General features: G+C 45.1%; 1 protein-coding gene across 2 annotated transcripts in view; it reads left to right on the top strand.

Annotated features, from left to right (window-relative positions):
* Nucleotides 1–9,955: 9,955 nt before the first annotated feature.
* LOC120303027 (laminin subunit beta-2-like) overlaps nucleotides 9,956–13,449 on the top strand; it is a 62,740-nt gene continuing 59,246 nt past the window's right edge. The window contains exon 1 of one of the 2 annotated variants that reach the window (XR_005555316.1): nucleotides 9,956–10,592. Coding sequence is in view for 1 of the 2 variants with exons in the window: in XM_039332130.1 (XP_039188064.1) it covers nucleotides 10,535–10,592 (58 nt within the window). In the remaining variant the exon portion in view is untranslated. The remainder of the gene's footprint in view (nucleotides 10,593–13,449) is intronic. The other variant, XM_039332130.1, reaches the window with a different exon arrangement.

Here is a 13,449-nt window from a genome sequence, read left to right as displayed (position 1 = left end):
TTTTAAAATGTTCTCTCCTTGTAGTAATAAAGCCTTTGACCTCTCTGATTTTCTGGTATGTACTTATATATCTGGGCCTCCTGATATACTAATCTTATTTATGCTTCGAGGAATTCCTGTGAACCCTGAACTCTAAAAGTGCAGCTAGAGCTTTCGGCTTTACCTTATCTACTTGTGATGGAAAGATCTTTGGGAATCCCTTTTTCTTTGCTGAGGCAATTTTTCCTGGCCTATGCTTTTAATAAAGACTTGCCTATCCTAGTGTTTTCCAAACATATTGGACTCAAACCCTCTTCATTCTCAGCCAACATGGTGAGAAAATGTGTAGGGGTATATTAATAGCTGGGTGTCAGACAAAAATCAAACTTAACATGAGTCTTTTTCACAGCAATATTAAATCTCTCTGCTTTTTTCACACCAACAGTATTAAGAGAAAGGATTAACAGCAGAAGCTAAACATGGTCTTTAAATAAAAGGAAAGAACACTGCTACGCTTATTTCCAGATACCAACAGGTAATCCTTGACTTACAACCACAACTGAGATCAGAATTTCCACCTTTTTTTGCCCCAGAAAAGTGAATCCAGCTTCCCCCACTGATTTTGCTTCTTAGAAGTCATCTGGGAAGATTGCAAGTGGTGATCACATGATCCTGGGATGTTGCCATCATTGTAAATACATGCTGCCGGTTGCCAAGCACCCAAATTTTGATCATATGATTATGGGAATGCTTGATGGTTAAACAGTAAATATGAGGATGGGTTGTAAGTCTCTGATGCCATACAAAAGTCTACTGCTCCCCCAATTTAGGAGATACAGTGATACTTTTCCATCTGTTTCTCAACAGGTTGAATAAATTTGGGGCTAATGAAATCTGTCACCTAACCTGCATGGCAATGACTCATTTGTTCATATTCATTTGTCTGCTTCAGTCTGTCACTGTATTATTATTATTTCAGTTTTACACACACACACACACACACACACACAGAGAGAGAGAGAGAGAGAGAGAGAGAGAGAGAGAGAGAGAGAGAGAGAGAGAGAGAGAGAGATTGGCTGATCAATTGATCAAAAGGAATTAATTCTTATTTTCTAGCTAAGAAGTACTGCCAAGGTTCCAAATGTTCTTAGTTCACAAAATAGATAAGCGGCCTTTGTTATCCTACCACACTGATTTTTTTCCTCACATATAGCTCTATGTGGAAATGACTTGCCAAAATTCACAGAGCTTGGCAGAGGAAGGGAAGTATCTACACAGTATGTCTCCCAGAGCAATGCCGCCCTAAAGGATTATTCCTAGATTGACAGTAGAAACAAGATACATTCTACAGCTGGAAATAAGATTGCCCTTTTAGAGTGAATCAGCTGATTGAAGCAGGCAAGGTTGGACAGTCCCCATTGCTGGATTTGTTGGATGTGCAGTGCATGTTTTGACAAATAGCCTTTAGCTCACAGTGAGGAATCTTTGTTTTGCTGCCCCTTCCCAACGTACAGCATCATAGCAGCAACAAGCAGCATTGGGGGAACTTAATAGGTCTGTTTCATTTTGTACCCTCAGAGAAGGTCCTCTTCTGGAATCTCCGATTTCCAGTAGAACGATCCCTCAGAGGATCCCATCTCACGTAAATAAGAGAGAGGGAGGCGCGCCTAACTTGCATTAGAGAATTCAGAACTGTGCTCAGCTCTCCTCACGAAAAGGAGCAAGCTAGGGGAAGCACATTCCAGTCCGTCTGGAAGACCAGCCCACTTTGTACATAAGAAAAGCTGGAGTCCGCTCTCCTTAGCAGGGATGGGAGTCTGTCCACCCAGTGCAGGGAGGAGGAGGGGGGGGAATGGGTACGGTATTAAGAAATAGGCGGACATGACACTGGCAAGTCAACTAGTACAGATTATATACTAGCCAGCCCTCTACTTGTGAAAGATCATTTAAAACCAGATTATTCACCTATGGAACTATTGTAGAAGCTGAATTTTTGAGCCTGGAGCCATAGAAAGCGGATTTAAACTGACAAACTAAAATGCAGACCATTCTCTCTCTTTTTGAAATGCCAGGACAACATAACAACATAGTTGTGGATGAGTTTGTTGTGCTTTATCTATAACAACTGGAGCAGATCAGCTCCCTGCACCGTGTTCTTCACTTGTAGAGTCTGGAAGTGAAATTCAAAAATGGAGAGCTACATTCCTTTGAACATCCCAGGAGGTCAGCTTAGAAAAAGGGAAATTAGCCCACCCCTCCCCCTTCCGGAGTGTTATTTTTCCTGTAGAAAAATAATTTTAATTCCTAGACATTTCCGATTCACAGTTATAGCCTTTGGAACTTACAGATACGCTTAGAGAGTCAGAGTGTAATGTGTGGAATTGATAGAAAAGAAAAAATATTTTTCCACTACTTGCAGCCGTGACACAAACAAGTCCTTTTTGACAGGAACTCATGATTTTATTTTCAACTCATACTAGCCTCATTCTACAATGGAGATTTCCCAGCCCTTGAATTCAGTATCTTCTCCATGTGTTTATTTCTTTGTTCTTGATGATCCTTCCAAAGGATCTTTCAAATTTAATTCTTTAAGTATATATCCTGACTGTTCCCTGGCCAAACTCTCTGAGAATCAGAGATAAGAAGGATGTGAAAAAATAGTGGAGATTATTGCATTTCAGGACAGGTTATGACCACAAAATAGACCTTATTATGGTACCATTAAGAATGAAAATCATTCTTTCTTAGTATATGTTGGGCATCTTGTACAATCCAGTGTTTTTTTAAAAAAGCAAAGATACATTTCTACATGGGTCAAAGAAAGTTTTGTTGTTCATATAAAGATGTGTCTCCTTCCCTTGTAAGTCTGTGCTCACCACTCTGCAGTTGTGCTTAAAACAATTTTAAAGTACCATAAAACTCCGTAAAATTACATTTAGAGGCTTCACTGAGGCTTTTAGTTGTCTGCCATAATAACAATACTCCGAGGAAGAAATTTTTAAATCCTCACTATGGAAACAAAATACTGGAATAGAATAGAGAAATCCAGCAATATTTCATGAACATTCATATGGGTTGAGAACCGCCATATAAGACTGGTAAGAGCAACAGTTCTCAGTTATATAAATTGAATTGCTATATGGCTGTACTACGGCTAAAATTAATATTCACGTTCTGCGGTAGCATTAATCATTACAGACATTACACTGAGAAGTTTATATTGATGTCTAGTTTGTAAACTTCCCAGAAATATCTGGCTGCTATTGAAAGCAAAATTAGAGGCTTATCCAGACTGTCTCAGTTATTTATCCAGGAGGGTTGAATTTGTGTGTCCTACTAATTGGACTGTCATCATTGTGTTGCCGAAAGAGCAGTTCCAGACAGACCATGGCTTTCTTCCAAACATATTATATACCAAACCCTCTTGATCCATAAATTGCAACTGGAATTGCAGCCGATTTTCCATGGCCTCTGGGTTATTGCACTTTTTTTTACATGGCTTGGTTTTATTCTCCATCAGCGGCATTGACGTGGGGGCTATAAATGAGAAAAGAGAGCCTGACTATGGATAGTCCTCAACAACCGGTCCAGAATTTCTGTTGTTAAGCAAGGCAGTTGTTAAAACGAATCATGCCTAATTTTATGGCCCATTTTGCTACTGTTGTTAAGAGAATCACAGCTGTTGTTACACGAATTATGCAGTCATTAAACAAATCCGGCTTCCCTTACTGACTTTGCATGTCAGAAGCCGGCTGGAAAGGTTGCAAAGGGCAGTCATGTGACCCACAGGATGCTGCAACTGTCATAAATACATGCTGGCTGGCAAGTGCCCAAATTCTGATCAAGTGACTGTGGGGATGTTATAATGTTTGTAAGTGCAAGGACAGTTTTATGTCACTTTTTTCAGTGCTGTTGTAACTTAAACAATCACTAAATGAATGGTTGTAAGTCAAGGACAACCTGTAACTGAGTGTCCCTTGTGAAAACATCAGTTATCATAAAGATCTATTTGGTGTAGAATAGCTACTTCTCAGCTGTTGCCACCCATAAAATGCCAAAAAAAAAATCTTACTGTATAATGTTCCTTTGAATCAGAAATGACTCTCTTTTTACTGAAGCAATGTTTTAGAATATTTTAATACTTATAAACATATTAGCAGAAAATACTTAGCATTCATTAAGTTTTTTTTTAAAAAAAGGATTATAAAGTGCTACCCAATGCAAAGGTTATAAACAATATGTGTCTATCGAATTGTGTTAGGTGCATCTACCCGATGTCACCAGTCATATCATTTCTGTGGGTTCTTTCCCAAAACCTGAGAGGTTTTTTGTATGATTAAAACAGCAATACAGAAGAAAAGCAACACTAGAAAAACTCCAGGAGAATTACTAATTGGATCAGCATATAGTCCCTTTTTTCACTTGTACATAACCATGGCACAAACACACCAGTACATGCACAGCATTATGAAAAGCAGGTGGCAGCTGTCACAAAGATGATCTCTGCACAATTTCATACTAGTTGTGAAATTGCACCATAGATTGGGAGGCCCTGCTCTCTGTCACACCTTAGTGACCTCCTGGCTGGATTGCTGCAATGAACTCTACCTATGACTGCCATTGAAAACCACCTGGGAGCTAAAATTTTATTTATTTGAAATATTTATATAGCTTCCCATCTTACATGCAACCAATAATAAAACAATACAAACTGTAAAACCACTATAAAAATCCCCACTCCCAACAACACACCCCTCACATTCAACTGACCACTATGAGCCAGCAGTGTGCAGCAGCAACCAAAAAAGTTAATACAAACCTGGGTTGTATAAACAGAGGCTTAGAATCAAGATCACACAAAGTATTAGTACCACTTTTTAAAGCCCTAGTAAGACCACACCTCGAATACTGCAGCCAATTTTGGTTACCATGTCACAAAAAAAGATGTTGAGAGTTTGGAAAAAATTCAGAGAAGAGCAACTAAGATGATCAAAGTCCTGGAGACCAAAACGTACGAAGAATGGCTGCAGAACTTGGATTTGGCTAGTCTAAAGAAAAGAAGAAATAGGGGAGACATGATAGTAGTATTCCAGTATCTGATGGGCTGCCACAAGGCAGAGGGGGTCAGGTTATTCACCAGAGCACCAGAGGGAAGGACGAGAAACAATGGTTGGAAGCTGATCCAAGAGAGAAGCAACCTGAAACTGCTTTGGTAGCGCTGATGGATGATCTCTGGCAGGCCCGAGACAGGGGTTATTCCTCTGTCTTGGTGCTACTTGACCTCTCAGCGGCTTTTGATACCATCGATCATGGTATCCTTTTGCAACGACTTGAAGGGGTGGGAGTGGGAGGCACCGTTTTACGGTGGTTCTCCTACCTCTCTGGCCAGTCGCAATCGGTATTGGTGGGAGGGCAGAGGTCAACCCCGAGGCCCCTTGAATGCGGCGTGCCGCAGGGGTCAGTCCTCTCCCCCCTCCTATTTAACATTTACATGAAGCCGCTGGGTGAGATCATCAGACAGCACAGGGTGAGGTTTCATCAGTATGCTGATGATACCCAGCTATATATCTCCTCCCCGAGCTCTCTCAGTGAAGCGGCTGATGTGATGGGCCGTTGCCTTGAAGCCGTGAGGGTCTGGATGGGGGTTAACAGACTCAGGCTCAATCCTGACAAGACCGAGTGGCTTTGGATGTTGCCTCCCAAGGATCATGTCGACTGTCCAGTGTTGACTCTTGCGGGGGAAAATATACCCCCTTTGGAGCGGGTTCGCAACTTGGGTGTCCTCCTTGATCCACAGCTGAATTTGGAACATCATTTGACGGCTGTGGCTGGGAGGACCTTTGCACAAGTTCGTCTGTTGCACCAGTTGCGACCCTACCTGGACCGGGAGGCTCTCCTTACAGTCACTCATGCCCTTGTCACCTCACATTTGGACTACTGCAACGCGCTCTACATGGGGCTACCCTTGAAAAGTATTCGGAGACTACAGTTGGTCGATACACCCACGTTACACCTATCCTCCGTGAGCTGCACTGGTTGCCTATTGGTCTCCGGGTCCAATTCAAGGTGTTGGTTATCACCTTTAAAGCCCTAAATGGCTCAGGGCCAGGCTATTTGCGAGACCGCCTACTACCTCATAGTTCCCTTCGTCCAGTTAGATCCCACAGGCTGGGCCTCCTTCGGGTCCCGTCGGCCAAGCAGTGCCATTTGGCAGGGCCGCGGAGGAGGGCTTTCTCTGTGATGGCGCCCACGTCTTGGAACCAGCTCCCCCCGGAGATTAGGACCGTTCCCATCCTGTTGGTTTTCTGTAAGCTGCTTAAGACCTGGCTTTTCCAGCAGGCCTGGGGTTTATAAAATCTGACCCCTGGATGACTGTTATTGTACTGTTTGTTTTGTCATGTTTTATGTTGTTTTTATTGTTAGCCGCCCAGAGTCCTGCGGGAGTGGGGCGGTTTATAAATTTTTAAAATAAAATAAAATAAAATAAACCTGGAATTGAGAAACTTCCTGACAGTGAGAACAATCAACCAGTGGAACAGTTTACCCCCAGAAATCATGGGCACTCTATCACTGGAAATTTTTAAGAAAAGACTGGACAATCACCTGTCTGAGATGGTATAGGTTCTCCTGCTTGAGCAAGGGGCTGGACTAGAAGACCTCCAAGGTCCCTTCCAGATTCTATTCTATTCTATTCTATTCTATTCTATTCTATTCTATTCTATTCTATTCTATTCTACTTGCTTGGGCTCCAGCCAACACATTATCCCAACGCTTGTGGGAAAAAGTTTTCCCAAAAACTAGGAAGGTAGGGCCCTCCAGATCTCAGGGAGAAGGGCGCTCCAAAAGTTAGTGGTAGCTACCAAGAAGGCTTACCACAGGTCCCTCTTCCCAGTTAAGAGAAAGGACACAGAGAATGCCCGCACTATTGGATCTGGTTTGGAGCAGGCAGATACACTCAGGGAGAGGCCATCCCACAACTAACTTGGCCACATGCCATTCAGGGCTTTAAAGATGATAACTAGCCCACTGAATTGCACCTGGAAAAGAACTGGAAGGCAGGGCAGATCATGCAGTAGTAACACAACATGAACCACCTTTTGGTGCCCAAAACTGCACACACCACTGCATTCTCAACCACTTGTGATTTCTGGATTGTCTTCAAGGGGATCTCTGTGTGGAGAGCATTGTAGAAAATGTTTAAATGTCAACAAAGAGGGGCAAAAAATCAGAGCTCTGAGGAACCCCTCATTGCAGTCACCAAGGGTTTAACTTCTTACCCACACCCAGTGCCACACGAAACTTGCCACAGAGAAAGGAGAACCCTTGCGAAATAATACCCTCCCTCCATCCCCAGTCAGTCCAGTTGAACACTGGTTCAGCAGAATCAAATGCTACTGAGAGATCCAGGAGGGCCAGGGCAGATGCATTACCCCTCTCTGGGGCCCTCCAGAGGTCATCCTCAAGAACAACCAAGGCCACGTTAGTACACTAAATGGAACTGAACCCTGACTGAAAAGGGTCAGATAATTTGCTTCCATCGTGGCTCTCTAAATAACCTTCCTTAAGAGGGAGGGGCCGGTGGTGGAGACAGGACAAAAGTTGGGTCCAAAGAGGGTGTCTTAACATCTGTGGTGGACACACTTCAGTAGGCTTATGTAACACTACTATTTTGCGGGCTGCATTGGCTTCCCATTATCTTCCAGGTGAAATTCAAGGTGTTGTTATCATCTAGAAGGCTCTCCCTGACATAGGGTTATTTGTGGGACTGCCTGTTGCCAAAGGTATGTCTGTCCTACATGCTTGAATGGCCATGCTTTAGATCTCTTCCTGAAACAATCCCATCTGATGGTACCCAAGAGAAATGAATTTTCTGCTGTGCTGTCAGCTAATCATTCCAAATCTCCTCAGGGATAGAGCTGGCCCCAGCCTCGTTGGCCTTCAGAAAGGCAGTTAAACACTTGACTTTTCCTTCAGATTTTATGGCTGAGATTATTGGGTTTTCCATCGAGAAAGGGACAGAATTAGGATTTCCTGGTTGTTTGGATTTTAACAGAATTCTCATTTTATTTTCTAATGTTCTATGCACCACTTGGAAACTCAGTGTCCAGACTGGGCAACCTTATCAATTCATTAAATTAAATTAAATTATTTTTTCTGTCATGTCACTATGACTTTGCCCTAACTTTGTCCTCACATCATGACATGAAATGCAGTAGAAATACGGAGGGATTGGCAATGGAGTCCCAAAATGTTATGTTGGATAGTTTTCTACCATCTTAAGGATGGATACATAGTGTAGCACTTCTGCTCAGCAATGGGGAGTGTAACTCCTGGAAGATTTGAGTGCACGCAGACATTTCGCACTTAATTCATGTGGAATCCATGTGAAGAATGTTTTTCTTACCAAAAATACAGACTGATTGTCAAAGAATATAGCAATAGCAATAGCATCTAGAATAGAGTCTAATTCTATTGGCTTTCAAAAGCCAATAGGAATTGTCCAGGCTGTCTCTGCCCTGCTGAGCCCGCCAAAAGTCCCATTCTGCAAACGGTGCTGCAAGTTGTCTGCAGCGAAGGCGAGCTGTCTGGAAGTTTCCACCCCTCCCTGCTGAGCAACTACTAAAACTGTAAGTAAAAGAGGGCCAGGGGTGGGAGGTGGGAGGCCGGCGGGCGCAGGGAGGGTTGCTGGCGCGCGTGGGTCCCGGCAGGTGTCTTACCTCCCTTGGGTTGGGTCAGCTGGTGGCCCAGCCGGTGGTCGCCCCGCTCCGTCTCTGCCGCTTGCCAGCTATGCCTCGGCCGGCGAAGGGGGCAGCACCACGCATGCACGGCGCTCCTGGGCAGGGAAAGTCCTTGACTTACGACCGGTTGGGTAGTCCTTGACTTACGACCGGTTTAGTCCTCGACTTACGATCGGTGGAGTAGTCCTCGACTTATGACCGGTTTGGGGTTGTGGCATTAAAAAGGTTGAGAACCACTGATCTAGACTTATATATATACTATGAAGCACTACTTCATAGTGTTTTACAGCACTCTCTAAGCTATTTGCAGAGTCAGCATACTGCCCCCAACAAACTGGGTCCTCATATTACTGATCTCAGAAGGATGGAAAACTGAGTCAATCTTGAGCGGGACAGGATCAAACTCCTGGCAGTGGGCAGAGTTAGTTTGCAATACTGCATTCTAACCTCTGCACCAATATAGTCTATCTGTGGTTAAATTCCAGTTTCAGTGGCAATGCCGCAAACATGGAATCATGTCACAGAAGCAACAAACCGATCAGCCCTCCTTTAAAACTATCTAGTGGCCAGCACAACTGGTTGATGTAGCATGACTTTTAAGAGTGGCTATTAATCTGTTGCAAAAAAAAATACAGTACTTTAAATACTGATTTATTTATTGTGAATGAGCTTTTGAAACTAATGTAATCCATGAAAGCCCACATCAGAATAAATGTGTTAGTTTTTGAACTGCCACAAGTTTATCTTGTTATGTTTAGAGAAATCCTTTTGTGTTTGTACAATGCCTGCCACAAGCCAAGAAACCAGAGAAGACTTGGCTATTCTTCAACCTGCTCCCTATCTGTATTTTCTTAACCAAGCAAACATTTTACCAAGCAGCAAAGAGCACATTCCAACTTTTCAAAACTTGCATCTTCAGGATATGCCAATATCACACTAATCCATTTGAGCTGCATTTATTAATCCTTACAAACACCACTTTATCATAACTAAGCAGAAGGGCTAATAACAGATTGTCATAAATCACTTTAAAACGCTGAATTGAAAATTGCTGCCCCAAGTGTTCAGATATAATCATATGAGCACCCCGGATCTTCTGGAATAAAACCCTCCTGGCCTGACAATTTACTAAGCAAGGGTCACGTTTTGGAGATGCGAATAATAATTGGCACCTCAGAATCCAGCTTGCTTCTCAGGACAATTGTAAGGATGACGTCTTCTGTTTGAAAAGCTGGGGAGAAAAAAAGATTATAAATCGGCAAAGCTGTCTTGCTTTTTAAAATAATTGTTGTAGACCCTGCCACTGAACTTAAAATAAATATTTTAGACGCAAATGGCTTAAACAGCTCCCCTGGAACGCAGCCAACAAATAAACAAACCATCGGGGGTCCCGGCAGAGTTTTCCAAACTTAGGACGGTGCAGACCGAGTTTGCAAATGGGCGCGGGCCTGTTTTGCGCTTTCGGGCACCATCAGATCCCAGCAGAATCCGGCCCGCGCTTTTCCTTCGGCCCTGTTGCTAACTTTTTCCGACTAAGTTTAATGTTTGGAGCAGCCGTGACGCCGGCGTGAGGCGAGCTGCTATTTTATTTCCCCGCAGCGCGGGGTAGGTGAGCGCCTGGCGGGCAGCGGCTGCTGGTGGGACGAGGAAGAAAAGAGTGACCCGGGCCAGTTTGCGAAGTCCCGAGTCAGAGGCGCGGCCTGGGCGAAGCGAAAGGCTGGGCCACCCTGCCCTGCCCTGTCTTTGGGATCTCCGCCTCAGGTCCCCCTTCCTAGCAGCATCTTTTGGCTGCCGCCTGTGGATCAGCTCTCCTCGCCATGGCTCCCTTCAGGCCGGCGGCTTCGGGCATCAGAGCGTGGGGTTTCCTCCTGGCAGGTGAGTCTTCCTCGCGTCCATCTCCGCTCTCAGTCGGAGATGGGGGGGACCTGCCGCCGGACATGCCTAATTGGCGGGAAGCGTTGGTTACCCTTGAGGAGAGGAGCGTGCAATCTAACTAGAGAGGAAGGAGAGGAGGCGAAAGCGCAGGGGTGCAAGCGTAATTTGGGGTTTTGTTTTTCTTTCCTGGGGTACCAGGCCACGCTGAGTAGAGCTGAGGGGGTCTTGGAGAGAGCAGGGAGCTCCCGGTCATCCCTTTCAGCCTCATAAGCACCTCCTTCCTCCTGTCCACTGAAAGGCGCAGCAAAGGGTTGTCAGTCTAGTTTGAGGGGTTTAGGTGAAGCAGTCTGCTCCGAATTTGTGTGTGTGTGTGTGTGTGTGTGCGTGCGTGCGTGCGCGCGTATGTGTGTGTATGGGGTGGGGTAAGGCTGCCAATAAAGGAGTGATCCCTCAATTTTGGGGATGAATGAGGATGGGGGGAGTCCCAACTTCTAAGTCAGTGGTTCTCAACCTTTTCTTCACTACACTACAGCCCCCCTTTAAATACCATAGCCAGGGATCTCCAAGACTTAACTCAAGATTTAAATCATAGCATTTCTTCAAGCCCTCTGTGATGACATTGCGCCCCCACAGAGCTCTGCGGACCCACAAGTTGAGAACCATTGTTCTGAGCGAAGGCTGGGATTTAATGTTCTGGGTTGGGACTGCCACTTTTATTCTGAACAGGCTGACCTGCTTTCACACCGCGCAAAGGGCAGAAAATCAACAAGTGGCTCTTTCCGTGTGCTGTGATACAGAAAGCCCGACCGCCTGATTTTTTTCCCCCTCTGCTCCAATAATCAGCAGCTCAGCCCTATGAGTGTTTGTGCAGGAGAAACTCTCAGGGAGTGAAGGAGATACTGAAATAAGTGCCCGACTGGAGATGCTGTTCCTGAGAGCCAAAGGGCTTGGATCACATCCTCTGTGAAAATAAATGCCAAGAAGCACTGTCTGTCATAGGAGCAGGGAGGAAGCCTCCCCTTACCATGTGGATTTTTACTCCTGAATCTCCTGGATTCAGTTCTCGTATTAATAAAAGGGAGAGTCTAATTTGTGGTGCGTTCTTATCAATGGGATCAGAGTTTTATACTTGTGAATTTGAGTTTATGGAGACTTCTCTAACTGTGGTGCCTTTCTCAAGTAAAGATTTCGACTTCCAGAATAGCTATGCTAGTTGTAATCCAGTTGTAATCCATTAAATAATCACGCGAGTCTATCTGTTAACTGTTTCTATTTGTTGACCCCGTTAACCTCCAATCTCCCCGTATCTTTTTTTCCTAATGCCTTTGGAGTAGATGGAGTGTGTGGTCTGTGCCTGCCTGATTTCTAACCAACCTTGGTTGTGGGGAAGCTGCACACCCATTTCCACCAGCTGGAGCCTTTGTTCCCAATTCCCTTTGAAGTTTTGGCTCCAGAGGATTTGAGGCTCAGGGAACTGGCCAGCTGCCTGGAAGCAGCAACGAAATGCAAGAGGGCGGTGGGGAGATTGAAGGCTCCCAGTTGTCGTATCTCCCTGGCAGCTGTAGGCGTCCCTACAGAAGAAGCAGGTGGATGGAAGAATGCTTTGCATGCCATCCTGCAGTCAAAGCTTGGGTAAGGTGGACAGAAAATCCTGGCTGAGGCATCCAGCAGGACCCCGACTTACACGACTGTAATCCCTTCTTGAGGTTGTGCCATCGCCTCCCCGCCACAGCCTCTCAAGAGGAGATGTTCTCTGAAACTCAGCCATCGTTCACAAATTCAACTCTCAGCCCCCACATCCCTGGCGCAAGGCCAGGCTGGCCGAACAACAGAGCCAATCCCCGCTAGGGTTATTTCTGGCAGTGCTGCAGCTTCCGCTCTCAGGCCTAAAGGAAAGGGAGGGGAGGGCAGCTTTGACATTTCTCTTTTCCAGCCCCACCCTTGCATGAGCCACAGAAACAGGTGGAAGAATTAGGATGAAGAATCTGGAGGAAGAAGGAAGCCCAATTTGAGCTGAAAGATCTGCTAGGATTCTTTGGGGCCAACAGTGTGAATTGTGCCTGCATCACTGAACCAGCAGCTCTCTGGGGCAGAGTGTAGATCAATAGTGGCGAACCTATGGCACGAGTGCCAGAGACGGCACTCAGAGCCCTCTCTATGGGCACGCACGCCATCGCCCCAGTCCTAGGCCTTCAGCTGGGTTTTATAAAACCTTTTCGCTTTAGGCCTCCGCCACCATGTGCAAAAAAAAAAAGGTTCAATCAGTCAATTTCAACTTCTCGTGGGGAAAAAAAAGATCTTGCAAAGTTGGAATTGATTGATTGAACTTTTTAGTCTCACCCAGTCTGCCGTTACCACCGCAGCCATGCCCACCCAATGGGCAACACCCACCCAATTGGCCACACCCGGCACCCAACGAGGCATAAGTGGATTTTGGGTTGCAGTTTGGGCACTTGGTCTCTAAAAGGTTCGCCATCACTGGCATAGATAGATAGAGAACCGTGATGACAAAAAGCCGCTGCCCGTTCTTACATTTGCAGAGTGTGTTAGAATCTGTCCTCCAGTTTCTCACTATAACATCAAATAGCCTTGAGCTTTCTCCTTCATGGATTACTGCCTTGTTGTGGCGACGGGGCTTGTGTAACTCAATGAAGCTATGAGCTATGCCGTGCAGGGCCACCCAAGACGGACAGGTCATAGCAGAGAGTTCTGACAAAATATGATCCACTGGAGAAGGAAATGGCAACCCACTCCAGTATTTTTGCCATGAAAACCCCATGGACAGTACCAAAAGGCAAAAAGATATGATGCTGGAAGATGAGCCCCTCAGGTCGGAAGGTGTCCAATATGCTACTGG

Source organism: Crotalus tigris, unplaced genomic scaffold, assembly GCF_016545835.1.
Source record: "Crotalus tigris isolate CLP2741 ecotype Arizona unplaced genomic scaffold, ASM1654583v1 scf7180000024449.105168, whole genome shotgun sequence".
NCBI lineage: Eukaryota > Metazoa > Chordata > Lepidosauria > Squamata > Viperidae > Crotalus > Crotalus tigris.
Note: the sequence above shows the minus strand (reverse complement) of the source record. Positions and strands in the feature narration are given on the sequence as shown.